Raw genomic sequence first — 26,831 nt, 5'->3', positions numbered from 1 at the left:
AAAGGTCGCAAAGTTCAAGGCGGCCGAATACTTTCGCAAGGCACTGTACGCATACAATTACTAGATTTGGATAGAAAACACTCTGAAGTTTCTAAAACTGTTTGAATCATGTCTGATGGGAAGCTAGCATCCCACCTGGCCAAGAGCCAGGGAAATGCAGAGCGCCAAATTCAAATAAATTACTATAAAAATCAAACTTTCATTAAATCACACATGCAAATTAAAGCTACACTTGTTGTGAATCCAGCCACCGTGTCAGATTTCAAAAGGCTTTTCGGCGAAAGCAAACAATGCTATTATCTGAGGATAGCACCTCCGTAAACAAAGAGATAAAGCATATTTCAACCCTGCAGAAGTGACAAAAACGCAGAAATAAAAATATAATTCATGCCTTACCTTTGACGAGCTTCTTTTGTTGGCACTCCAATATGTCCCATAAACATCACAAATGGTCCTTTTGTTCGATTAATTCCGTCGATATATATCCAAAATGTTCATTTATTTGGCCGTTTGATCCAGAAAAACACTGGTTCCAACTTGAGCAACTTGATTACAAAATATCTCAAAAGTTACCTGTAAACTTTGCCAAAACATTTCAAACTACTTTTGTTATACAACTTTAGGTATTTTTTAACGTAAATAATCAATAAAATTGAAGACGGGATGATCTGTGTTCAATACAGGAGTAAAACAAACTGTAGCATGCTTTCTGGTCACGCGCCACTATCTAACAGTACACTTCACGTGACCCTCGTTCAAGATGGCCGTACTTCTTCATTACACAAAGGAAAAACCTCAACCAATTTCTAAATACTGTTGACATTCAGTGGAAGCGATAGGAACTGCAAGAAGGTCCCTTAGAAATCTGGATTCCCAATGAAAATCCATTGAAAAGTGACCTAAAAAAATATTCTGAATGGTTTGCCCTCGGGGTTTCGCCTGCTAAATAAGTTCTGTTATACTCACAGACATGATTCAAACAGTTTTAGAAACTTCAGAGTGTTTTCTATCCATATCTACTAATAATATGGACATCTTATCTTCTGGGGATGAGTAGCAGGCAGTTGAATTTGGGCATGCATTTCATCCGGACGTGAAAATACTGCCCTCTGTCACTAAGAAGTTAAATACTTATGTAAATAAGGTATTTCTGTTTTTTAATAGATTTGTAAATGTCTCTAAACTTGTTTTCACTTTGCCATTATGGGGTATTGTGCGTAGATTGATGAAGGGGAAAAAATATTTAATACATTTTAGAATAAAGGCTGTAACGTAGAAAAATGTGGAAAAAGTCAAGGGGTCTGAATACTTTCCGAATTCAATGTAAATGTATTAGATTAAAACCTCTTAGGGCTAGGGGGCAGTGTTCGGAAGTTCGGATGAATGACGTGCCAAAGTAAACTCTCTGTTACTCAGGCCCAGAATCTAAGATATGATTATAATTGGTAGCATTGGATAGAAAACCCTCTGAAGTTTCTAAAACTGTTAAAATAATGTCTGTGAGTATAACATAACTGATATGGCAGGAGAAAACCAGAGGCCATTTCAATACTATTCTACGGGATATACAAACAAATAGCTCCCAGATTGCAGTTCCTATGGCTTCCACTAGATGTCAACAGTCTTTAGAAAGGGTTTCAGGCTTGTTTTTTGAGAAACGAACGAGTAGTTGTAGTTTTTCCCAAGGTGTCTCTCATTAGAAAAGTAGTCTTGTTGCGCGTGTGAATGAGGTGCGCGCTCTTTGTTATTCATCTTCCCTATTGAACATACTATTCCCCGTCTTAAATGTGATCGTTTATTTAGATATTAGAGTACCTGAGGATTAATTAGAAACATCGTTTGACTTGTTTGGACGAACTTTACTGGTAACTTTTTGGATTCGTTTGTATGCATGTTGAACGAGTGGATTACTGAATCAAGCGTGCCAACTAAACAGTAATTTTTGGGATAGAAAGAAGGACTTGATCGAACAGAACGACCATTCATTGTGTAGCTGGGACACTCGGGCTTGCAAACAGAGGAAGATCTTCAAAGGTAAGTGATTTTATTTTATTGCTATTTGGGATTTTGTGATGTCTGTGCTCATTTGAAAAAGTATTTTGATGTGGGGCGCTGTCCTCAGATAATTGCATGGTATGCTTTCGCTGTAAAGCCTTATTCAAATCTGATAACGCGGTTGAATTAACAAGAGGTTAAGCTTTTAAATGATGTAAGACAATTGTATGTTTATGACTGTTTAATATTACAATTTTGTCATTTGAATTTGGCGCGCTCCAGCTTCACCGGATGCTGTCGATATTGATCCTGATTGTGGGATCTGTGCGCTGGGGTTTTAACAATTTATATATTCTGGATATTGTTGATTCTCTGTTGAACAGCAGTGAATGTCCCAAACTTTGCAGAGTGGCCAGACTATCACTCCGGGACTATCACTCCATGTGCTGCCAAGAACAGATCTCCACCCATTTCTTTGAGGATTTCGATGGTGCCACTCTGCTCGACATCCCATGTCTTGAAGATTGCTGGCTTAAGGTGGCTATGCTGGTGACAGAAGAATGTGCTGCAATGAATTGTGGCCACTCCCATCATGCAAAGCATTCGGGGGACATTGGTTGGCATACAACTTGACACCAAAATGTCAGCAAAAAGGAGAAGATTGCCTGCTGGCACCCTCCCAATCATAGGCTGGCTGGATCATTCTCTCACATGGTTGCACGAACTGCAGATCTGCGTGATGTTGAGCACCCAATGATCACATCATCTTCCTCTTTCTCAGCTTTTATTCTAATCAATTGTATTGACAGCTGTTTCACAATAACTGCCTGGTCATGATGTGTGGTGAGAACTATAAATGTGACATATGAGAAGACAAAACAACATATCAAATCCAAAGTAACTAGGGCAGACATACAGTGGGGCAAAAAAGTATTTAGTCAGCCACCAATTGTGCAACTTCTCCCACTTAAAAAGATGAGAGAGGCCTGTAATTTTCATCACAGGTACACTTCAACTATGACAGACAAAATGAGAAAAAGAAATCCAGAAAATCCCATTGTAGGATTTTTAATTTATTTATTTGCAAATTATGGTGGAAAATAAGTATTTGGTCAATAACAAAAGTTTATTTCAATACTTTGTTATATACCCTTTGTTAGCAATGACAGAGGTCAAACGTTTTCTGTAAGTCTTCACAAGGTTTTCACACACTGTTGCTGGTATTTTGGCCCAGTCCTCCATGCAGATCTCCTCTAGAGCAGTGATATTTTGGGGCTGTTGCTGGGCAACACGGATTTTCAACTCCCTCCAAAGATTTTCTATGGGGTTGAGATCTGGAGACTGGCTAGGCCATTCTAGAACCTTGAAATGCTTCTTACGAAGCCACTCCTTCATTGCCCGGGCGGTGTGTTTGGGATCATTGTCATGCTGAAAGACCCAGCCACGTTTCATCTTCAATGCCCTTGCTGATCGAAGTAGGTTTTCACTCAAAATCTCACGATACATGGCCCCATTCATTCTTTCCTTTACACGGATCAGTCATCCTGGTCCCTTTGCAGAAATACAGCCCCAAAGCATGACGTTTCCACCCCCATGCTTTACAGTAGGTATGGTGTTCTTTGGATGCAACTCAGCATTCTTTGTCCTCCAAACACAAACCAAAACGTTATATTTTGGTTTCATCTGACCATATGACATTCTCCCAATCTTCTTCTGGATCATCCAAATGCTCTCTAGCAAACTTCAGACGGGCCTGGACATGTACTGGCTTAAGCAGGGGGACACGTCTGGCACTGCAGGATTTGAGTCCCTGGCGGCGTAGTGTGTTACTGATGGTAGGCTTAGTTACTTTGGTCCCAGCTCTCTGCAGGTCATTCACTAGGTCCCCGCGTGTGGTTCTGGGATTTTTGCTCACCGTTCTTGTGATAATTTTGACCCCACGGGGTGAGATCTTGCGTGGAGCCCCAGATCGAGGGAGATTATCAGTGGTCTTGTATGTCTTCCATTTCCTAATAATTGCTCCCACTGTTGATTTCTTCAAACCAAGCTGCTTACCTATTGCAGGTTCAGTCTTCCCAGCCTCGTGCAGGTCTACAATTTTGTTTCTGTGTCCTTTGACAGCTCTTTGGTCTTGGCCATAGTGTAGTTTGGAGTGTGACTGTTTGAGGTTGTGGACAGGTGTCTTTTATACTGATAACAAGTTCAAACAGGTGCCATTAATACAGGTAACGAGTGGAGGACAGAGGAGCCTCTTAAAGAAGAAGTTACAGGTCTGTGAGAGCCAGAAATCTTGCTTGTTTGTAGGTGACCAAATACTTATTTTCCACCATAATTTGCAAATAAATTCATTAAAAATCTTACAATGTGATTTTCTGGATTTTTTTCCCCTCATTTTGTCTGTCATAGTTGAAGTGTACCTATGATGAAAATTACAGGCCTCTCACATCTTTTTAAGTGGGAGAACTGGCACAATTGGTCACTGACTAAATACTTTTTTGCCCCACTGTATAAGATGATGACTCACCAATGCATATTGTATGTGGCATTACAAATGACACCTGTGTGCCTTTATGACACATTCCAGTTACAGGATAGCATGGCCAGTAGCTAACGTTTGCCTGCTGGAACTAACTAAGTAGCACCGGTTGTCCATATGACGTTGACAAATAGTACATTGTGGATAGTTTTTAAAGATCACTTGGAAATAAGTTAAGAAATACAGTTAAAGTCTGACGTTTCCATACACTTAGGTTGGAGTCATTTAAAACTAGTTTTTCAACCACTCCACAAATTTCTTGTTAACAAACTATAGTTTTGGCAAGTCGGTTAGGACATCTACTTTGTGCATGACACAAGTAATTTTTCCAACAATTGTTGACAGACAGATTATTTCAATTATAATTCACTGTATCACAATTCCAGTGGGTCAGAAGTTTACATACACTAAGTTGACTGTGCCTTTAAACAGCTTGGAAAATTCCAGAAAATAATGTCATGGCTTTAGAAGTGTAACGGCGTTCTTCTTTAGTTGAAGGAGAGTCGGACCGAAATGCAGCGTGTAGGTTACTCATGTTTATTAGAAAGACAAACGAACGAACTATACACGAATAACTAATAAATACAAAAACAACAAACAGAACGTGAAACCTATTACAGCCTGACTGGTGCACACTACACAAAGACAGGAACAATCACCCACAAAATACAAGGCGAAAACCAGGCTACCTAAATACGGTTCCCAATCAGCGACAACGAGAATCACCTGACTCTGATTGAGAACCGCCTCAGGCAGCCAACCTATTTAACACACACACACCCCTAATCAACTACAATCCCAAACACTACAAACCCCAATATGAAAATACAATACATAATAACCCCATGTCACACCCTGGTCTGACTAACTAATAAACTAAAACACAAAATACTAAGACCAAGGCGTGACAAGAAGCTTCTGATAGACTAATTAGCATCATTTGAGTCAATTAGAGGAAATACCTGTGGATGTATTTCAAGGCCCACCTTCAATCTCATTGCCTCCTTGCTTGACATCATGGGAAAATCAAAAGAAATCAGCCAAGAACTCAGAAACAAAATTGTAGACCTCCACAAGTCTGGTTCATCCTTGGGAGCAATTTCCAAACGCCTGACAGTACCACGTTCATCTGTACAAATAATAGTATGCAAGAATAAACACCATGGGACCACGCAGCCGTCATACCGCACTGAAAGGAGACGCATTTGGTCTCCTAAAGATGAACGTACTTTGTTGCGAAAAGTGCAAATCAATCCCAGAACAACAGCAAAGGACCTTGTGAAGATGCTGGAGGAAACAGGTACAAAAGTATCTATATACACAGTTAAACGAGTCCTATATTGACATAACCTGAAAGTCCGCTCAGCAAGGAATAAGCCACTGCTCATGGGGACAAAGATCTTACTTTTTGGAGAAATGTCCTCTGGTCTGATGAAACTGTTTGGCCATAATGACCAGCTCTGTCAGGACGAATGGTCCAAAATTCACCCAACTTATTGTGGGAAGCTTCTGGAAGGCTACCCGAAGCGTTTGACCCAAGTTAAACAATTTAAAGGCAATGCTACCAAATACTAATTGAATGTATGTAAACTTCTGACCCACTGGGAATGTGATGAAAGAAATAAAAGCTGAAATAAATCATTCTCTCTACTATTATTCTGACATTTCACATTTAAAAAAATAAAGTGGGTGATCCTAACTGACCTAAAACAGGGTATTTTTTACTAGGATTAAATGTCATGAATTGTGAAAAACTGAGTTTAAATGTACTTGACTAAGGTGTATGTAAACTTCCGACTTCAACTGTATGTAAAAATGCTAAACAGAACTATGCTTGTAGTTATAGGTAACCACTGTGTTTGACCACACTTTGATGTTACTCTGGTGAGTAAAAACTAATGCCTCCTTGCCTTTAACCTCAGGCTATCTAAACTCAGCCTTGATCAGGGAAGGGTAGACTAGTGGTTGATGTTAAGCTCAGGGACCACAGGAGCAGGCACAGTCATTTTCTTAACTGATCCCACACCGCTATTAGGAAGAACATTCAGAGCCTATGAAGAGGAGGAGAGCTTTTATGAGTTAGATCATTCATTGATTCATAACTGTCATAATTGATGCCTTATGACATCTGGCATATAGACCTGTGGTTAGGATCAAATGACTAATCGTTTTGATTTTATTCGTCACTTTTCTTCCAGTTTTATGTATGGAGAGCTGACGGACAAGAAGACAATAGACAAAGTCAGAGAGACATTTGATAATTATGAGTCCAACTGCTTTGAGGTCTTGCTATACAGGAAGAACAGTGAGTGTTCCCATTTAATTGTTCCCATTGTATAGGCACTGTATATTCTATTCTATTGAATAAAAAGGAAAATGTAAACAACATGCACCGTAAGAGAAAAGCAACTGTTACTACTACATTGTAACGAATCCATTCTGTCTGCAGGGGCGCCAGTGTGGTTCTATATGCAGGTGGCCCCCATCAGGAATGAGAATGACAAAGTGGTTCTCTTCCTGTGCACCTTCAAAGACATCACTGTCTTCAAGCAGCCCATCGAGGACGAGTCCACTAAGGGTAAGGACGAGTCCACTTCGGGTAAGTCTCTCTGTGGGTCTCGATCATGCTGAACTGTGGCTGTTTGCTTGTTATGAAGAGCCAGTCTATGAATTACTGGAAATAAAAAGGTCTTGTGATTGTTGTGGGCAGAACCTACAGAAGATGTGGGTGTTTTTACCCTCTCCTCCTAGATGAGTGATGCACGTTGTCAGGACTTTGCCCTGGGTTCTGTTCTTTGCAGTGTTAAGTGGGTGTGTTTGCCCTTTGACAAGAAGAATGCTGTACCCCTGAGGGACCCCTCCCCATCACCATGCCTCGTCAGAGACTTACTGCTAGGAAAACCAAGCTCATGGGATTTGAAGATGACTAACACATGATGATCAACACATGATTATTAATATGGGCTTTACATGCTGTTAATGTTGGGAGCAGGTTGACCAGAAACAATACCATGACAGTCAGGGATATTGTTTTGTTGAGCATTTTACAGGACATGCAACTTCTATTGTTGTTGTTGTTTTTAGTCAAGTTAAGGGACTTATCTTTTGTCAACAAAATAAATAATATGAGTCCATTTACATGTATACATTCCATTCATACATTTTACAAATAAAACCATACAGTCTCAATTTACAATTTAACATTAAAAGTTCAGTATGTAAACTACTCACAATGAAGCCATTGAAATCCTCCGGGGTGAAATGAGCACCGCATACAATGCCCGCGGTTCCACTTAACGTTACTCTAATCCGTTTATATTTTCCACTATTTTGTATTTTATTAGGAGCTTATTTGTATCTGTCCTCTAATTGCTTGTGATGACCTTACCATAGAATGACTGCTGTGTGTCCAGACCTTGTCAAGGGGTCACTGATTAGGAGTGGACCCAGAGCAGAGCTGTAGTGTGGACTGTCGCAGTGTTCAGTGTTATGGGATGGCAGACATGGATGGGTCTGAAGGGTATGGAAGCTGAATGCTGACACTATAGAAACACAACCTCCTCATGCTATAGCTCAAGCTGCTCCCACAGCTCAACACCCATTCACATCAGTTGAGGAGGAGAGACTCCATCTCGACTGATTAACCTTTCCACACGTATTCGTCCACGCGTTGAATTCAAAAGTGTTAAGTATTCACTGTCAGTGTTTCCCCGAGGATTTTTGTTCAGTAGTGGTGGCAAGGGTAGCGGGGGGCAATGACATGCTAGCTGTTCCCATAGACTTCCAGTCATTGAGCCAACGACTATCTCATAGTTTTTGCATTGGTGGCAACAATTCAGCAGCCACTGGAGCTAAAGGATTCGAGGGGGTACTCTGACTGTATTTGAGCAGAAATGATTTGATCATCATATGCAGTTTGTTCGGGGGTGATGCTTGGATTTGGTTCTTGCTATTTTTAACTTCGCCACATTGTATTAGGTTCTTCTGGTCGGGTTGTTTTCTTTTTGTTTTCTCGAGGGCTAGCAGAATGCACATTAGCCTGTTTTACAAGGCTCTTTTGGGCTATTACAGTAAAGATTGGGGGCTCTTTACATGGTCGGTGTAGAGTGCTGCTTTGCCCTGGCGGTATACAATGAGTTACACAACTCCTAACACTCTCTTCATCCGAGGGGAGGTCAGTTGTATCTGTTGCAGTGCCATTGTGAGTAGGCTGCCGCTGTGGCCTGTGTGGGTCTCTGCCGCTGGTCTCCTTTCACCTTGCTGCCCTTTGGGAAAAATAGCTGAATTAACCTACTTTTGAAAGGAAGTGAAAGAGGATATGAGGTTAGAGACCCTGGAGCTGAGGGCTATTTCAAATCCCTGTTTCTCTCTGTGGTAATGGCACCTGAAAGGGTTTGACTGATCTTATATTTCATCCTGTACAGTCTTCACATTATTATGGTTTATACAGCCAGCGTGAGAGTGGGGCTGTAGTTATAATATATGCCATTTAGCAGACACTTTTATCCAAAGCAACCTAGCGTGCATACTGGGTCCCCGGATTCAAACCCACTATCCTGGTGTTGCAAGTGCCATGCTCTACCAATTGAGCTACTGAAGACCCAGAACTTTGCTGTGCATGCCTAGTGCCTACATCATCACTGTGACTTTTAATCCATAGCTGCTGGTTTTACAACAAGATAAAGTCATCTTTAGATGATGTATTAAGTCATGTATTAATGTATGGTTAATAGCGTATGCTTTCAGTGTTTCTCAAAGTGTATATAATTTATGTACCCTTTCCACATGACCAAGCTGTGCTAAATGTGTCAATGTTTTTTATGTCTGCAGGATGGACCAAGTTTGCACGGCTGACACGGGCACTGACACATAATAACCGCAACACCAGCCACCATACCACACCACAGCAGCTGACTCCTATGAGCAGCCATGAGGTCAGCCAACCCAAGCAGTCCCGTCTGGCAGAGGTAAGTGCTGTGTCACATGTAGAGCTGGGAGTAAACCAGGTTAGGGTTGTGGTGTAGGGAGTTAGACAGACAATCATCATCCTGATCACCTCTTCCATCACATTCAGGTCCTGGGCCTAATGCAGAAAGAGAGGACAGACTATTAAGACTATTAACATACAGGGGCTAAACAGAGAGAAAAACAAAGATGGCTAAAACTTTTTATTTTATTTTATAACAAACAGAAGAGCAGATACAAGAGAGGACTTTTAGGTAGAAAATTGATTGACCTAATGTTTGACTGTACACACAAACACACACCTCCCCATACATACCGTACGTTCAAGTTTTATTAGCCGTATGTACGGGATACTCTTGCTATACACCATAAGTATAACATAAGAAGGCACAATTTATAGTCCAATATTTACATGTGTTTTGAAGGGAGGATTGCGAGTCAAGTGTTTAAATTGTGAAGTATTTAGCTATTATAATAAGTCTGTTGGCAGCAGTTGTGATGTGTGTGAAGCATAAATGTATATGTGTGGATGTCTGTGTGGGTGTATGCGTGATTGAGTGAGTGTGTGTGTGTGTCCTAAGGTGCGGAAAAGAGCAGGTGGTCAGTCCAGTGAAGGGTGTTCCGCAGTCTGATGGTTTGTAGATAGAAACTGTCTCTGAGCCTGTTGGCATCAGACCTCATGCTCCAATACTATCTGCCAGATGGTAATGAAGTGAACAGCTCATGACTGGGGTGTGGGGGATCTTGATTATGCTGCGGGCCTTCCTCAGGCACTGTTTCGAGTAGATGTCCTGGATGGGTGAGAGCACGATCCAAGTGATGTGCTGGGCCTTGCGGTTGTGGACAGAGTAATTTCCGTACCAGGCCTTGATGGAACTGGTCAGGACTCTCTCAATGGTGCAGCGGTACTGTTTGGAGAGGAACCGGGGTGGCATGCCGAATTTCTTCAGCCACCTCAGGAAGTAGAGACGCTGTTGCACCTTTTTGACAAGAATGGTGGTGTTGTTGGTCCATGTCAAGCAGTCGGTGATGAAGATGCTAAGGAACTTAAGTCTCTCTACTGCAGTCCCGTTGACAATCAACTCCTTTGTTTTTCTGACATTGAGAGAGAGTTTGTTGTCCTGGCACCACAATGCCAGTTCACTTACCTCCTCCCTATAGGCTGACTCGTTATTATTGGTTGTCAGGCGTACAACTAAGCTGTCGTCAGGAAACTTGATGATGGAGTTGGTGTCGTGCAAAGACCCAGTCTTGGTCGAAAAGGGAGTACAGCAGAAAGTTGAGGAAACACCCCTGGGGGACCCCTGTGTTAAGAGTCAGTGTAGAGAAGGTGTTGTTGCCAATCCTCACAGCCTGTGGTCGGGAAGTCCAGAATTCAGTTGCATAGGCTGGTGTCCAGACCCAGGGCTCTGAGCTTGGTGTCGAGCTTGGAGCGAGCAATAGTCTTGAATGCTGGACTGTAGTCCATGAACAACATTCTCAGATGTGTTATGGCCATTTGAGTAGCAATGGAAATGGCATCTTCCGTGGATCTGTTGGAGTGGTAGGCAAATTGGCATGGGTCCAGTGTGCCTGGCATGCTGGCCTTGATGTGGGCCATGACCAGCTTCTCGGAGCACTTCATGATGACCGGGGTGAGTGCGAAGGCATGATAGTCATTTGGGCATGTCACCTTATTTTTCTTGGGCACTGGGGGTGATGGTGGTCTCCTTGAAGTTGGTGGAGACTACAGCCTGGGACAGGTACAGGTTAAAGATGTCAGAGAAGACAGCTGGTCAGCACACACTCTGAGGACGTGGACAGGGATGCCCTCTGGGCCGGCAACTTCATGAGTATTAATCTTTTGAGAGTTTTCCTCTTGTCAGCCTTGGAAAGCGAAAGCACCTGGTTGTCCGGATCAGCAATATTGTTCCTGGATGGTTCGGTATTGTCTGACTCGAAGCGAGCATAGAATGTGTTAAGCTCGTCTGGGAGGGAGGCTTCGGTGGGCTGGATTTGCCTTTGTAGTCTGTGATAGTCTGTAGTCTTTGCCACATGCATTGCGAGTCTGAGATGTTAAACATAAATTCAAGTTTCATCCTGCAGTATGGGCTCCCAGCAAGGTACGGATATCTATGTTCATCCGAGGTTTTTGGTTAGGGTATGTCCGGATTGTTATTGTGGGTACAACATCATCAACACATTTACTAATGAAGCCTGTGACTGACAATGTATATTCCTTAATGTTGGTGGATGAGTCCTGGGTGGGTGAATCTTTGAACATATTCCAATCACTATTCTCAAAACGGTCCTGCAGCACTGAGTCTGCCTTCTCTGTCCTCTGTCGCCCGCGACAATAAAGACGGCTTCCGGATGAGAAGATTCTTGCTGGCTAATGATCTTGTACAGTTCGCTGTGGGCTGCGGCTGTACTGGGCATCATTAATATTGCATGCATAGCAGTGAGACGGAGGCAGTGTGCCGCGAGCACTTTCACTGTCTCCGGCTGCTGGAAACTCAGACGACTTGTTTTGGGACGAGCCATGTTCACTTTACCTTATCTTTTCCCTAGCTAAGTGACCTTACCTGGCTGTCTAACTGTCCTGAGTCATCTATTGATGTTTCAGGGCAGTGGATTATTTGACATAAACCTTAGTGTTGGATTTTCAATCCTGCCCCTTTGGTAAGTACCGATGAACAACATCTACAGTGCATTCGGAATGTATTCAGGCCCATAGACTTTTCCCACATTTTCTTATGTTACAGGCCTATTCTAAAATTGATTTAAAAAATGAATCTACACACTATACACCATAATGACAAAGTGAAAACAGGTTTTTAGAACTTTTAGCAAATGTATAAAAAAAACGAACTGAAATACCTTATTTATACAAGTATTCAGACCCTTTCTATGAGACTTGAAATTGAGCTCATGTGCATCCTGTTTCCATTGATCATCCTTGAGATGTTTCTACAACTTGAATTGAGTCCATCTGTGGTCAAATCAGTTGATTGGACATGATTTGGAAAGGCACACACCTGTCTGTATAAGGTCCCATAGTTGACAGTGCATGTCAGAGCAAAAACCAAGCCACGAGGTTGAAGGAATTGTCCGTAGAGCTCCGAGACAGGATTGTGTTGAGGCACAGATCTGGGGAAGGGTACCAACACATTTCTGCAGCATTGAAGGTCCCCAAGGACACAGCGGCCTCCATCATTCTTAAATGGAAGAAATTTGGAACGACCAAGACTCTTCCTAGAGCTGGCCAAACTGAGCAATCCGAGGAGAAGGGGCTTGGTCAGGGAGGTAGCAGGGACTGAGAAACTAGTCAGGATCGAGGGAAAGATAAACGAAGCAAAGTACAGAAAGTTCCTTAAATGAAACCTGCTCCAGAGCTCTCAGTACCTCAGACTGGGTCGAAGGTTCACCTTCCAACAGGACAACAACCCTAAGCACACAGCCAAGACAATGGACGTGTGGGCAAGTCTCTGAATGTCCTTGAGTGGCCCAGCCAGAGCCCGGACTTGAACCCGATCTAACATCTCTGGAGAGACCTGAAAATAGCTGTGCAGCAACGCTCCCCATCCAACCTTGACAGAGCTTGAGAGGATCTGCAGAGATTAATGGGAGAAACTCTCCAAATACAGGTGTGCCAAGCTTGTAGCGTCATACCCAAGAATTGCTGTCAAAGGTGCTTCAACAAAGTACTGAGTAAAGGGTCTGAATACTCATGTAAATGTGATATTTCAGTGGCAAACATTTCTAAAAACGTGTTTTTGTTTGTCATTATGGGGTATTGTGTGTAGATTGATGAGGGAAAAAACTATTAAATGAATTTCAGAATAAGGCTGTAACATAAAAAAATGTGGAAAAGTGAAGGGGCCTGAATACTTTCCGAATTAAATGTATCAACATGAAATTATACTTACTGTCAATTCATGCAAAGGGGATTGTGATTTGGATTTTGTGATTTGCTTACCCCTACCGGTCTCTCTCAGACAGAGAGGTAAGACTAAATCAAACCTCAGTAAAGAAGGATGAGTTTTACTATCTCTTCTCATTTACATAACCAATAACAAGATGTCTGAGTGGGTTTGTAATATCTGGGGAACATTCAATAGATTAGGCAGGTGATTCATCTGAAGAGCATCTGACGTCTCATATTGAGTATGCGGAATGTCAGATGTGCTGCTATTTCTCTGAGAAGGTTTTGTGCTTAATTGAAGTTCTCATTTTGCACAGCGCTTCTGGTCTTGACTGAGGCCTGTTTGATTGGCACATCTGATGATGAGGATTAGATGAGAACTGTAGCCTCTGTTTATCTTCTCAGCGAGCACCCAACCCGCTTTTATAACATAGAGTCAGGAAGCCCCATTCCTGATATAGTCTGTATGAGATGAGAACAATCAACTTTAACATGGAAAGTGTCTCCTCCTCCTATAACTGTCAGTCCCTTTCTTTCTCTCTCTCTCTCTCTCTCTCCATCCCTCTGTGTGCGCTCAGGTTCTCCAGCTAGGCTCAGACATCCTCCCCCAGTACAAACAGGAGGCTCCTAAGACTCCCCCTCACATCATCCTCCACTACTGCACCTTCAAGACCACCTGGGACTGGGTCATCCTCGTCCTCACCTTCTACACGGCCATCATGGTGCCCTACAACGTGTCCTTCAAGACCAAGCAGAACAACATTGTGTGGCTGGTGCTGGACAGTGTGGTGGATGTCATCTTCCTGGTGGACATCGTACTCAACTTCCACACCACCTTCGTGGGGCCCGGTGGGGAGGTCATCTCAGACCCCAAGCTGATCAGGATGAACTACCTGAAGACCTGGTTCGTCATCGACCTGCTGTCCTGCCTGCCCTATGACATCATCAATGCCTTTGAGAATGTGGATGAGGTACGGTAGGCTGGCTCGGGGAAAGGGTGGTGATGGTTTAGGATCTTTGAAATTGTATTTCTTTTTTGTAATTATCTTTTTATTAGAATGTTATTTTCTTTTAATAACATAGACAACCAAACAAAGTGCACCACACAGACTAAGTACAATGAAAGGAATAAATAAGGATATAGCAAAACATTATGCAAAAAGGCAATCATAAAATGGAGAGAAAACAATATATACAAACATTACAATTATAACACAGGCATTTATGGGAGGTTTTCTACATAGGACAACAATGGAGACCAAATTTTCCAAAATGTATCAGACCTGTGGTTTAAATCAAATGTACATTTCTCTAGAGGTAGGATAGCAGATGCTTGAAAGCCACATTCTCGCAGATGGTATTTCAGGTGTGGACCATAATAACAATATACATTTTTTGGCTAAGTAAACAAGGGTATTGAACAGATGTTCAGAGTCAGGGTCAAACATGATGTTACAATCAAAATAGAGCAAATATAACTTTGGTGAAAAAGCTAATTATCTACCCAAGATATTCTGTATGTGTAAGTGAATATCATTCCAATAAGACTGGATTATGCTACAGTACCAAAAAACGCACACGAAGGTGCCAGTATCCTGTTTACATTTGAAACAGAAATGTGTTGCATTGGAATACATTCTGTGAAGGCGGACAGGTGTAAAGTAGGTTCTATGAAAAAATGGGAAATTTAGCTCGTATGCTTATGGGGGTGCATTTGGGGTAGACCCTTTTGCAGATAGAAGCCCATTCTTCCTCACAAAATGCATGTCCAATGTCTCTCTCCCAAACATGTCTCAACGCAGCATAGGATGAGGCACTTCTGTTCAATAAAATATAATATATATGGAGATTAAACCTCTTCGAACGGTAGGGTTTGTAAATAGTTTCTCAACTTCAGTCATTTGAAAACGTAGTTTATCGACTTTCTTCTGACCCTCTATGAAGTGTCTAAGTTGTAGGTATTTGTCAGTTGTACTTCTAACAGTTGCTTCTTATGTCGGCTTTGAAATCCAGAAATGTGGGCTTCTGTCAAAACCACTTTGCCTGATGAGCTCTAGACGATTTTCAGTCCTCCAGGAGAAGCAATTATCAATACTCCTTCAACCCAATCATACAGAACACAATTAATTGGATTTTAAACAGACAAACTTATGGACTGTGTTACTGCTTTTCTAGAGTTCAATGATAGGTGCTCCATCACTGTCATTTCATTAGTATAGCTCATAAAACATGTTTTAGGAGAGAGTGAGTGAGTGTGTATTTGTGTATCCAGGTCAATGATACTGTACTTTGCTGTGTAGGTTATAAAAAATACATGTTTAAATAGGTTATGTATACTGTAGGCAATGTTCTCTCAAATTTGTTCAGCACTGAGTAAATTTCAGGTCTACTGAGCACCAACTTGAATATTCTGTGCAACTTCCGGCGCGTGTTTACTGTGAATACTGAGGCTGTACCCGTTTTAAGTTACTGTTTTAACAGTGGCCAAGTAGGCTAATGTGGCTACTTTATCATAATGTAGGCATACCAGAGTGACCCACCATAAAACATTTGAGAAAATGCATCCCATAACATTTTAACATGAAAACAGCTGTTCCATCGTTCAGCCTACAGTAGGAGCCAATGTGTGGTGTTCAATGTAGGCCTACATTCCATGAGACTTTAGAAAAAAACATGCAGGGCTTCAAATCAAATCAAATTTTATTGGTCACTTACACATGGTTAGCAGATGTTAATGCGAGTGTAGCATTTCGAAGCTTGTGCTTCTAGTTCCGACCATGCAGTAATATCTACAAGTAATCTAACAATTTCACAGCGACTACCTTTTACACACAAGTGTAAAGGAATGAATAAGACTAAGTACATAAAAATATATGGATGAGCGATGGCTGAACGGCATAGGCAAGATGCAGTAGATGGTATAGAGTACAGTATATACATATGAGATGAGTAATGTAGGGTATGTAAACATTATATAAAGTGGCATTGTTTAAAGTGACTAGTGATACATTTATTACATCCAATGTTTTATTATTAAAGTGGCTAGAGATTTGAGTCAGTATGTTGGCAGCAGCCACTAAATGTTAGTAATGGCTGTTTAACAGTCTGATGGCCTTCAGATAGAAGCTGTTTTTCAGTCTCTCGGTCACAGCTTTGATGCACTTGTACTGACCTCGCCTTCTGGATGATAGCAGGGTGAACAGGCAGTAGCTCAGGTGGTTGTTGTCCTTGATGATGTTTTTGGCCTTCCTGTGACATCGGGTGGTGTAGGTGTCCTGGAGGGCAGGCAGTTTGCCCCCGGTGATGTGTTGTGCTCTGGATAGCCTTGGGGTTGTGGGCGGAGCAGTTGCCGTACCAGGTGGTGATACAGCCCGACAAGATGCTCTCGATTGTGCATCTATAAAAGTTTGTGAGTGTTTTTGGTGACAAGCCAAATTTCTTCAGCCTCCTGAGGTTGAAGAGGCGCTGTTGGGCCTTCTTCACCACACTGTATGTGTGGGTGGACCATTTCATTTTGTCCGTGATATGTACGCTGAGGAGTTTAAAACTTCCCATCTTTTCCACTACTGTACCATCGATGTGGATAGGGGGGTGCTCCCTCTGCCGTTTCATCTACTTTGTTTTGTTGACGTTGCTTGTGAGGTTATTTTCCTGACACCACACTTGATGATTGAGTTGGAGGTGTGTATGGCCACGCAGTGGGTGAGCAGGGAGTACAGGAGAGGGCTAAGAACGCACCCTTGTGGGGCCCCAGTGTTGAGGATCAGCGGGGTGGAGATGTTGTTTCCTACCCTCACCACCTGGGGGCATCCAGTCAGAAAGTCCAGGACCCAGTTGCACAGGGCGGGGTCGAGACCCAGGGTCTCGAGCTTAATGACGAGTTTGGAGGGTACCATGGTGTTAAATGCTGAGCTGTAGTTGATGAACAGCATTCTTACATAGGAATTCCTCTTGTCCAGATGGATTAGGGCAGTGTGATTGCGATTGCGTCGTCTGTGGACCTATTGGGGCTGTAAGCAAATTGGAGTGGGTCTAGGGTGCCAGGTAGGGTGGAGGTGATATGATCCTTGACTAGACTCTCAAAGCACTTCATGATGACGGAAGTGAGTGATATGTGGCGATAGTCGTTTAGCTCAGTTGCCTTAGCTTTCTTGGGAACAGGAACAATGGTGTCCCTCATGAAGCATGTAGGAACAGCAGACTGGGATAAGGATTGATTGAATATGTCCGTAACCACACCAGCCAGCTGGTCTGCGCATGCTCTGAGGATGCAGCTAGGGATGCCGGTCTGGGCTGGCAGCCTTGCGAGGTTTAACATGTTTAAATGTTTTACTCACGTTGGCTGCGGTGAAGGAGAGTCCGCAGGTTTTGGCTTGCCATACTCCACTTGTCCTTCAGACAAGGATGTAACTGAAAATGTTGTGTTGTTTGATGCAAGAAACCACTTTACAAAATAAAATGTATTATTATTCCCATGCCATTATTACAGAGAATCAGACAAATTATGCTACACTCTGCATATTGGCTACTTATATGCCTATTGGCTACTTAGCTTATTCAAGACCGTCTCAAAATACAACACTTCCCCTTTAAGCTCTTTACCTGACTTTCTTCTCAAAGATGGCTAGAAAGGCAAACATTTTGTGCTCTTGTTGGAGGAAACCACTCCCCCAGTGTTGCTATAACTGGGCTAATAACTCACTAACTAGCAAAGAATATGAACAATTGTGCACACATGCAGCTCTCACTTTGATCTCAAAACAAGCACATCTACTCATGACCACCCATACAGTTGCCTAAACACAGTTCAGTTCCATATATGCCAATGGCTATTGGCCTACTGCAGCTCTGATTGGTTATGGTGCACCGGACTGTTTAGAGTACAGGCCTGCATGTCAATGCAATAGATCCTACTCCAATGTGCTCTGCCTACAGTAAAATCTATTTCACACTTCGTTTTCCATACCAAGTCTTGGATAGATTATTTTGTTTCGTTATGCTACATTGAAAGTGACTAATATTGCGTTGATTCGAGCACAATTCCCACAGCAGAGCGAAATGTTGATAGTGTTAATTAAAGGGGAAAACTCTAGAAGTTGAGTGAAGTTCAATCTCGTGCTTTTCTGCCCGGGCTGATGTTGAGTCTGTGCAGCAGCAGTCTGAGGGGAGCTGTGTGAGCAGCTTAGAGGGAACATTGACTATAGGTTATATAAAATACATGTTTTCTCTATTGATGGCTGATGTGCCCAGGTTTCTAGAATAAGAGAACTGGTTCCCTGCTGTTATTTGAAGCTAGTGTGAAGGCGTGAACTATGTCTTGTATTGGTGTCTGTTCAGGATGCAGTAGGTGAATGGTCTCGTGCTGTATGTTAGTTCAGGTTTGTGTGTCTCTGTGGGTTTTCTCAGGAGGGCCTGATAGTTTCTGAGAGCTCCTGCTGGGATGTGGCTGTGAGGTCCACTTGCTCACAGAGGGGGAGGGGCAAGAGCAGCCATGAGGGGCTGATAGAAAATCAATAGGATTCAAATGCACAACCACAAAACCCAAAGTGATGATTTGTCTCTGTGTCAAGATGTGAGCTCATATTGAGGGAAAAGGGTAATGTACAGCCCGGGTGTGGTGACCAATGTGCACAGTGTATTGTAGTGTGTTCCCAAGACCTACCGTCACTCTGAATCATGCAGTGTAGAGAGAGAGAGAACATATAAAATATAATAGAGGAGCTAGAGAGTGAGAGGTGAGAGAGAGAATGACAGGGAAAGACAAAGAGATGTCAAACAGGAAGAGATAATAAGGATAATTTTATGTCTGGGTTGTTTTTTTGCCCTTTTTTCTCTGGAGGTTTACATTGTGATGACAGTTTTTGCCTTTCAACATTGTGGCTTTATAGTTGATTTTAAATCAGGTGCTATGCAGAATACCAAGTGTTTTGCTACACATTGAAATGTCTTTATTTGCTGCAGGTGCTTTGATATACGTTGAGTTTTATTCGCTGTGCGCTAGTGTTCCCCAAGTGTTCATTTATTTGTCCACCCAAGTTTTCAGAGCAACATTTTTTGTTGCACCTAAAAGACTAAAATCACCAGGAAATCATGTATTCTACTGACGGCGGAAAAATCTATTCAGTTACATATCGCAATATTAGTTTTGACGATAGATTGCAATATTAGTTTTGACAATATCGCAATATTAGTTTTGCACTATTCGGCAGTACCTGCACCAAAACGCCAGTATTTTTCGCTCATAGCTTGTTCTCCATCTTCTATTTAAATTGTGAAGCAATTTGTTTTCATCACATTTATTTCCATGACTGATCAAAACACTTCTCAGGGATCTCTCTTGTTCCTCTGCAGCAGACATATGGTGAGCGATATGTTTGGAACATCGAACCGCAAAAAAATCACATTATCAAATCGCAAACATTTCGTATCGGCACCTAAGTATCATGTTAATATTGTGTTGTGAAGAACCTGGCAATTCCCAGCCCTAAAGTATTCCAACGCATAAATAGAGAGACATATGTGATCGTATCCAAATGTAATCAAGGTTTCCAATGATTATGTTTTTGTCAAATATTAAATATGTTTGGACTTCTTGCAGTCAATTTGCAGTGTACAAATGATTTAGAACTATGTTCCAGCCCCCTGACCATCTGCTCAAGAAAAGATCGGTCCACAGCTGAATGTAATTGGGGACCCATGATGTACACTAGTGAGGGGGATGCTTTAAGATGTCATAGAACGCAACAGAAGAATCGACATCCAGATATTTTACACACAGAATCCCGCTTGTGTACAAGGCATCACATTCACAAGTCTTCTTTGCAGTGTGCTGATGAGTGCTGAGGTTCCCTGAGGTCATAGAGGGGAGGAGTGGGCTTGGAGAGGAGGAGGGGGCAGGCAGCCCCCTGTAGTCTGGGCTGCTACCTGCTGGCACAGAGCCCCAGTAAAGTGCACTCAGATGCATTTTTCCTGTCTGCAGGGGCCATGCCAGCACTGGCTAATCCAGCGTGACCTTTTTATGTGCCATGCATGTTGCAATGAACAAAAACAATCTGACAGGCCCAGGGGAGCCTCACCCTCAGCACTGTGGAGGCTTGGTTTAGCATTATTAGCACCCACTCAAGCTGGTTGTGGGTTAGCATTAGCCTAGCACTAAGGCTGGCTGTGGGGGTATGGGTAAGCATTAGCCTAGCGTTTAGGGCTGTGGGGGTTTGGGTAAGCATTAGCCTAGCGCTAAGGCTGGCTGTGGGGGTATGGGTAAGCATTAGCCGACGAGTACTTAGGGCTGTGGGGGTTTGGGTAAGGATTATCTAAGCACCGCAGTTCGCAAGCTAGGGGTCGCAACCCCATGTGTGGTCGCCTGATATGAAAATGGGGTCACGGGAGAATTTTAAAAATCCTGAAGAAATAATATGTATATATATACACAGTGCTTTGCAAAAGTATTCATCCCCCTTGGCATTTTTCCTATTCTGTTGCATTACAACCTCTAATTTGAATTTCATGTAATGGACATACACAAAATAGTCCAAATTGGTGAAGTGAAATTTAAAAAAGAACTTGTTAAAAAAAAAGGAAAGTGGTGCGTGCATATGTATTCACCCCCTTTGGAATGAAGCCCCTTGTAACGGTTTTCTTCTGGTGAAAGAGAGGTGGACCAAAATGCAGCGTGATTATTTTTGTACATCTTTAATAAAGATGAAAATACAACAATCTACAAAACAAGAAACGTGAAAAACCCCCTGAAACAGTCCTATCTGGTGCCACAAACACAAAGACAGGAACAATCACCCACAAAACCCAACACAAAACAGGCTACCTAAATATGGTTCCCAATCAGAGACGATGACTAACACCTGCCTCTGATTGAGAACCATATCAGGCCAAACATAGAAATAGACAAACCAGACACACAACATAGAATGCCCACCCAGCTCACGTCCTGACCAACACTAAAACAAGGAAAACACACAAGAACGATGGTCAGAACGTGACACCCCTAAATAAGATCTGATGCAACCTTCAGAATTCACATAATTAGTTAAATAAAGTCCACTTGTGTGCAATTGAAGTGTCACATGATCTGTCATATGATCTCAGTATATCTGAAACCTGTTCTGAAAGTTGTGGAAAAGTACAGATCAGGGTTGGGTTATAAAAAAATATCTGAAACTTCGAACATCTCACGGAGCACAATTAAATCCACTATTAAAAAATGGAAAGAATATGGCACCACAACAAACCTGCCAAGAGAGGGCCGCCCACCATATCTCCTGGACCAGGCAAGGAAGGTATTAATCAGAGGCAACAAAGAGACCAAAGATAACCCTGAAGGAGCTGCAAAGCTCCACAGCGGAGATGGGAGTATCTGTCCATAGGACCACTTTAAACTGTACACTCCACAGAGCTGCGCTTTACGGAAGAGTGGCCAGAAAAAGCCATTGCTTAAAGAAAATAATAAGAAAACAAGCGTGGTGTTCGCCAAAAGGCATGTGGGAGACTCCCCAAACACATGGAAGAAGGTACTCCAGTCAGATTCGACTAAAATGTAGCTTTTTGGCCATCAAGAAAAACACTAAGTCTGGTGCAAACCCAACACCTCTCATCACCCCGAGAACACCACCCCGAGAACACCATGTTTTTCATTGGCAGGGACTGGGAAACTGGTCAGAATTGAAAGAATGATGGAAGGCACGAAAATAAAGGGGAATTCTTGAGGGAAAACAGTTTGTCTTCCAGAGATTTGAGACTGGGATGGAGATTCACCTTCCAGCAGGACAATGACCCTAATTATACTGCTAAAGCAGCACTTGAGTGGTTTAAGGGGAAACATTTAAATGTCTTGAAATGGCCTGGTCAAAGCCCAGATCTCAATCCAATTGAGAATCTGAGGTATGACTTAAAGATTGCTGTACACCAGCGGAACCCATCCAACTTGAAGGAGCTGGAGCAGTTTTGCCTTGAAGAATGGGCAAAAATTCTAGTGGCTAGATGTGCCAAGCTTATAGAGACATACCCCAAGAGACTTGCAGCTGTAATGGCTGCAAAATGTGGCTCCTGAGTGGCGCATCAGTCTAAGGCACTGCATCTCAGTGCTACAGGTGTCACAACAGACACCCTGGTTCGAATCCAGGCTGTATCACATCCAGCTCTGATTGGGAGTCCATTGGGCGGAGCACAATTGGCCCAGCGTCGTCCGGGTTTGGCTGGAGTAGGCCGTCATTGTAAATAAGAATTTGTTCTTAACTGACTTGCCTAGTTAAATAAAGGTTAACTAATATATTGTCTTTGTATCTGAAAATTATTGTAATGTGGTTAACCTTAAAAATATAATTGAAAAATTAATAAAATTTCAAAGATACCATTCAACCAGAGAGCCCTTAGATCATGGGAAAAGGCTGCACTTGACCGTTGCACTTGAATCATTCCCACGGTGAATGGCTAGGCCCCTACGTTATGAAGCCACACACTATTGCAGAGACTTTGATATTACCGGACGCAATTGATATGGTGAAAACAATGTGTGGGGAGGCAGAGGCACAGAAACTGACATCAATACCTTTGTCAGATAAAACTGATAAATTAAGAATTTGTGCTTTTGCTAGCAATCATGACTGAACAACTCAAAAACTGCACAGCTTATGCTCTGCAAATCGATGTTAGCTGTGAGGGCCGAGATGCCCTTGCTTTGACTTATGTTCGCTGTATATGTCGGGGGATGTTATTCACAAGGACATATTGTTCTGTCTCATGATTCCGGAGCATGAAATGGCACAGGGGATGTTCAGTGTGCTGAGTGGCTAAATTGATGAAAAACAGATTCCACGGGATCGAATGGTGGGCTTTTGCACAGTTGGGGCTCCATCTATGGCGGGACGACAGGCAGGCCTCTGCACTCTTGTTTTGAATATGTCTCCTTCTGCGATATGGATGCATTGTATGATACACCGATAGCAATTGGTGGCAAAAGAGCTGAGCACAGAACTCTGAGAAATACTGCAGCAGGTAACTTTGATTATAAACTACATCAAACCACATCTACTGTGCACACACCTGTTCGCAAAACTATTTGGAGATTTAAGATCAGAGCATGACAATGGTCTATTTCACACCGAGGCTTGGTGGTTATCGAGAGGAATTGTTGTCATTCACAATGGATGTAAAAAAAAACAGACTTGGTTGACTTTGTGCCTCCTTACCTATGTAACAGACATATTAGGGAAACTGAACAAAGTGAACGCAAGCATGCAGGGGAAATACAAAAACATTCTACAGATGAGTGACAGAATCAGTGGACTCAGAGGAAAGAATTCTTATTGGAGAGAGAGTCTTTCAAAAACTAGCCATGCCCCCTTCCCTCGGCTGTGCATGTTTGTAATGGAAAACAGCAACAGTAAGTGTCCCACACAGGTGACAACTGCTCACCTCCAACGCATGGAAGAGCACTTTGGGACCTTCTTCGCAATCTGTTTGACTGTGATCCTTGCTCAGTTGACATGCCGGTAGGTGAAATTGAACAGCTGATTGAGCTGTCATGTGACCAATTGTATTCACGGGTCACTATGGAGGAGTTTTGGTTCCTGACTCAAAGGGAATACCCTGCCATCTCCCTCTGAGCATTAATGCCACGTTCACAACAACTGGGAATTCGGAAATCTCAGACTTCCGACTTTAGTGCGTTTAAAGCAACTGGGAACTCTGAAGAAGATTAGCAAAGACTGGGAAAAATAGTTTTGAACGGTTATCCAACTTGGAATTCCAACTTGGGAACTCAGGTCTCTTTCTAGGACTCTGACTTTCCGAACTGAACCTCACTGATGTCAAGATTTGACCTCCTACTTTTCCAAGGTCCCAGTTGTCTTGAAAGCAGAATAAAACCAAAGTTACCCTTCGTCGGCTCATACAATATATGTGTGAAGCTGGATTCAGTGCTCTCGTCTACCTTAAAACCAAATATAGATCCAGGTTGGGTGTGATAGCAGAGATGTTATTTTTATTCAACGTTTATTTAACTAGGCAAGTCAGTTAAGAACAAATTGGGGTGAAAGAGGAGTGGTTACAATAGAGGAAACCAAGTCTAGATATGTACTCAGAGAAGAACAGTGAACCGTCGAGCCATACTCCCAAGTTTTTGTGAGGTATTTGTATTTATTATGGATCCCCATTAGCCAGTGCAGCAGCTACTCTTCCTTGGGTCCAGCATAATTAAGGCAGTTTATACAATTTTAAAACATTACAGTACATTCACAGGTTTCACAACCCACTGTGTGCCCTCAGGCCCCTACTCCACCACTACCACATATCTACAGTACTAAATCCGTGTGTGTGTGTGTATGCATGTGTCTGTGCCAACGTTTGTGTTGCTTCACAGTCTCCGCTGTTCCATAAGGTGTTTTTTAAATCTAATTTTACTGCTTGTGTCAGTTACTTGATGTGGAACAGAGTTCCATGTAGTAATGGCTCTATGTCGTACTGTGTGCCTCCCATAGTCTGTTCTGGACTTGGGGGACTGTGAAGAGACCTCTTGTGGCATGTCTTGTGGGGTATGCATGGGTGTCCGAGCTATGTGCCAGTAGTTTAGACAGACAGCTCGGTGCATTCAACATGTCAATACCTCTCATAAATAAAAGTAGTGATGAAGTCAATCTCTCCTCCACTTTGAGCTAGGAGAGATTGACATGCATGTTATTAATATTAGCTCTCTGTGTACATCCAAGAGTCAGCTGTGCTGCCATGTTCTGAGTCAATTGCAAAGTCCTTTTGTGTGGCACCTGACCACATGACTGAACAGTAGTCAAGGTGCGACAAAACTAGGGCCTGTAGGACCTGCCTTGTTGACAGTGTTGTTAAGGCAGAGGATCGCTTTATTATAGACATACTTCTCCCAATCTTAGCTGCTACTGCATCAATATGTTTTGACCATGGCAGTTTACATTCTAGTGTTACTCCAAGCAGTTTAGTCTCAACTTGCTCAATTTCCACATTATTTATTGCAAGATTTAGTTGAAGTTTAGGGTTTACTGAGTGTTTTGTTCCAAGTACAATGCTTTTAATTTTAGAAATATTTAGGGCTAACTTATTCCTTGCCACCCACTCTGAAACTAACTGCAGCTCTTTGTTGAGTGTTGCAGTCATTTCAGTTGCTGTAGTAGCTGACGTGTATAGCGTTGAGTCATCCGCATACATGGAAACTCTGGCTTTCCTCAAAGTCAGTGGCATGTAGTTAGTAAAAAAAAAAAAAAATGCCAGAAAACAGCTACCCTGGGGAATTCCTGATTCTAACTGGATTATATTTGATAGGCTTCCATTAAAGAACACCCGCTGTGTTCTGTTAGACAAGTAACTCTTTATCCACATTATAGCAGGGGGTGTAAAGCCATAACACACAAGTTTTTCCAGCAACAGACTATGATCAATAATGTCAAAAGCTGCACTGAAGTCTAACAAGGCAGCTCCCACAATCATTTTATCATCAATTTCTCTCAGCCATTCATCAGTCATTTGTGTAAGTGCTGTGCTTGTTGAGTGTCCTTCCCTATAAGCATGGTGAAATTCTGTTGTAAATATGTTTACTGTAAAATAGCATTGTATCTGGTCAAACACAATTTTTCCCAGAAGTTTACTAAGGGTTGGTAACAGGCTGATTGGTTGGCTATTTGAGCCAGTAAAGGGGGCTTTACCATTCTTGGGTAGCGGACTGACTTTAGCTTCCCTCCAGGCCTGAGGGCACACGCTCTCTATTAGGCTTAAATTAAAGATGTGGCAAATAGGAGTGGCAATATCATCTGCTATTATCCTCAGTCATTTTCCATCTAGATTGTCAGACCCTGGAGGCTTGTCATTGTTGATAGACAACAATAATCTGTTCACCTCTTCCGCATTTACGGAACTTGACTTTACGGAATTCTAAAGTACAATTCTTGTCTTTCACAATTTGATCCGATATACTTGGATGTGTCGGGTCAGCGTTTGTTGCTGGCATGTCGCCCTAAGTTTGCTTATCTTGCCAGTGAAAAAGTCATTAAAGTTGTTTGCTTTGTGATGAATGAGCCATCTGATTCAATAACAGCCACGCAGAGTTGGCTTTTTCCCCAAAATTTCATTTAAGGTGCCCCAAAACTTTTTCCTATCATTCTTTATATAATTTGTCTTTGTTTCATAGTGTAGTTTATTTATCTTTTTATTTAGTTTAGTCACATGATTTCTTAATTTGCAGTATGTTTGCCAATCAGTTGGGCTGCCAGACTTAATTGCCATACCTTTTGCCTCATCCCTCTCAACCATACAATTTTTAAATTCTTCATAAATCCAAGGGGATTCAACAGGTTTTACAGTCATTTTCTTAATGGGTACATGCTTATTAGTAACTGGAATAAGTAGTTTTATAAATGCGTCAAATGCAGCATCTGGTTGCTCCTCATTACACACCAC

The 26,831-nt window shown here is 42.3% G+C and overlaps 1 protein-coding gene across 1 annotated transcript in view; it reads left to right on the top strand.

The window, feature by feature from the left end:
* Positions 1-26,831, top strand: part of kcnh5b (potassium voltage-gated channel, subfamily H (eag-related), member 5b) — a 95,367-nt gene that overhangs the window by 12,673 nt on the left and 55,863 nt on the right. Inside the window, exons 3-6 of the mRNA XM_064926931.1 lie at positions 6,730-6,836; positions 6,981-7,109; positions 9,362-9,498; positions 13,979-14,371. Of these exons, the coding sequence (XP_064783003.1) occupies positions 6,730-6,836; positions 6,981-7,109; positions 9,362-9,498; positions 13,979-14,371 (766 nt within the window). The remainder of the gene's footprint in view (positions 1-6,729; positions 6,837-6,980; positions 7,110-9,361; positions 9,499-13,978; positions 14,372-26,831) is intronic.

The sequence above is a fragment of the Oncorhynchus masou genome, chromosome 21 (assembly GCF_036934945.1).
Source record: "Oncorhynchus masou masou isolate Uvic2021 chromosome 21, UVic_Omas_1.1, whole genome shotgun sequence".
NCBI classification, from domain to species: domain Eukaryota; kingdom Metazoa; phylum Chordata; class Actinopteri; order Salmoniformes; family Salmonidae; genus Oncorhynchus; species Oncorhynchus masou.
This window is presented reverse-complemented; position numbering and strand designations above follow the sequence as displayed.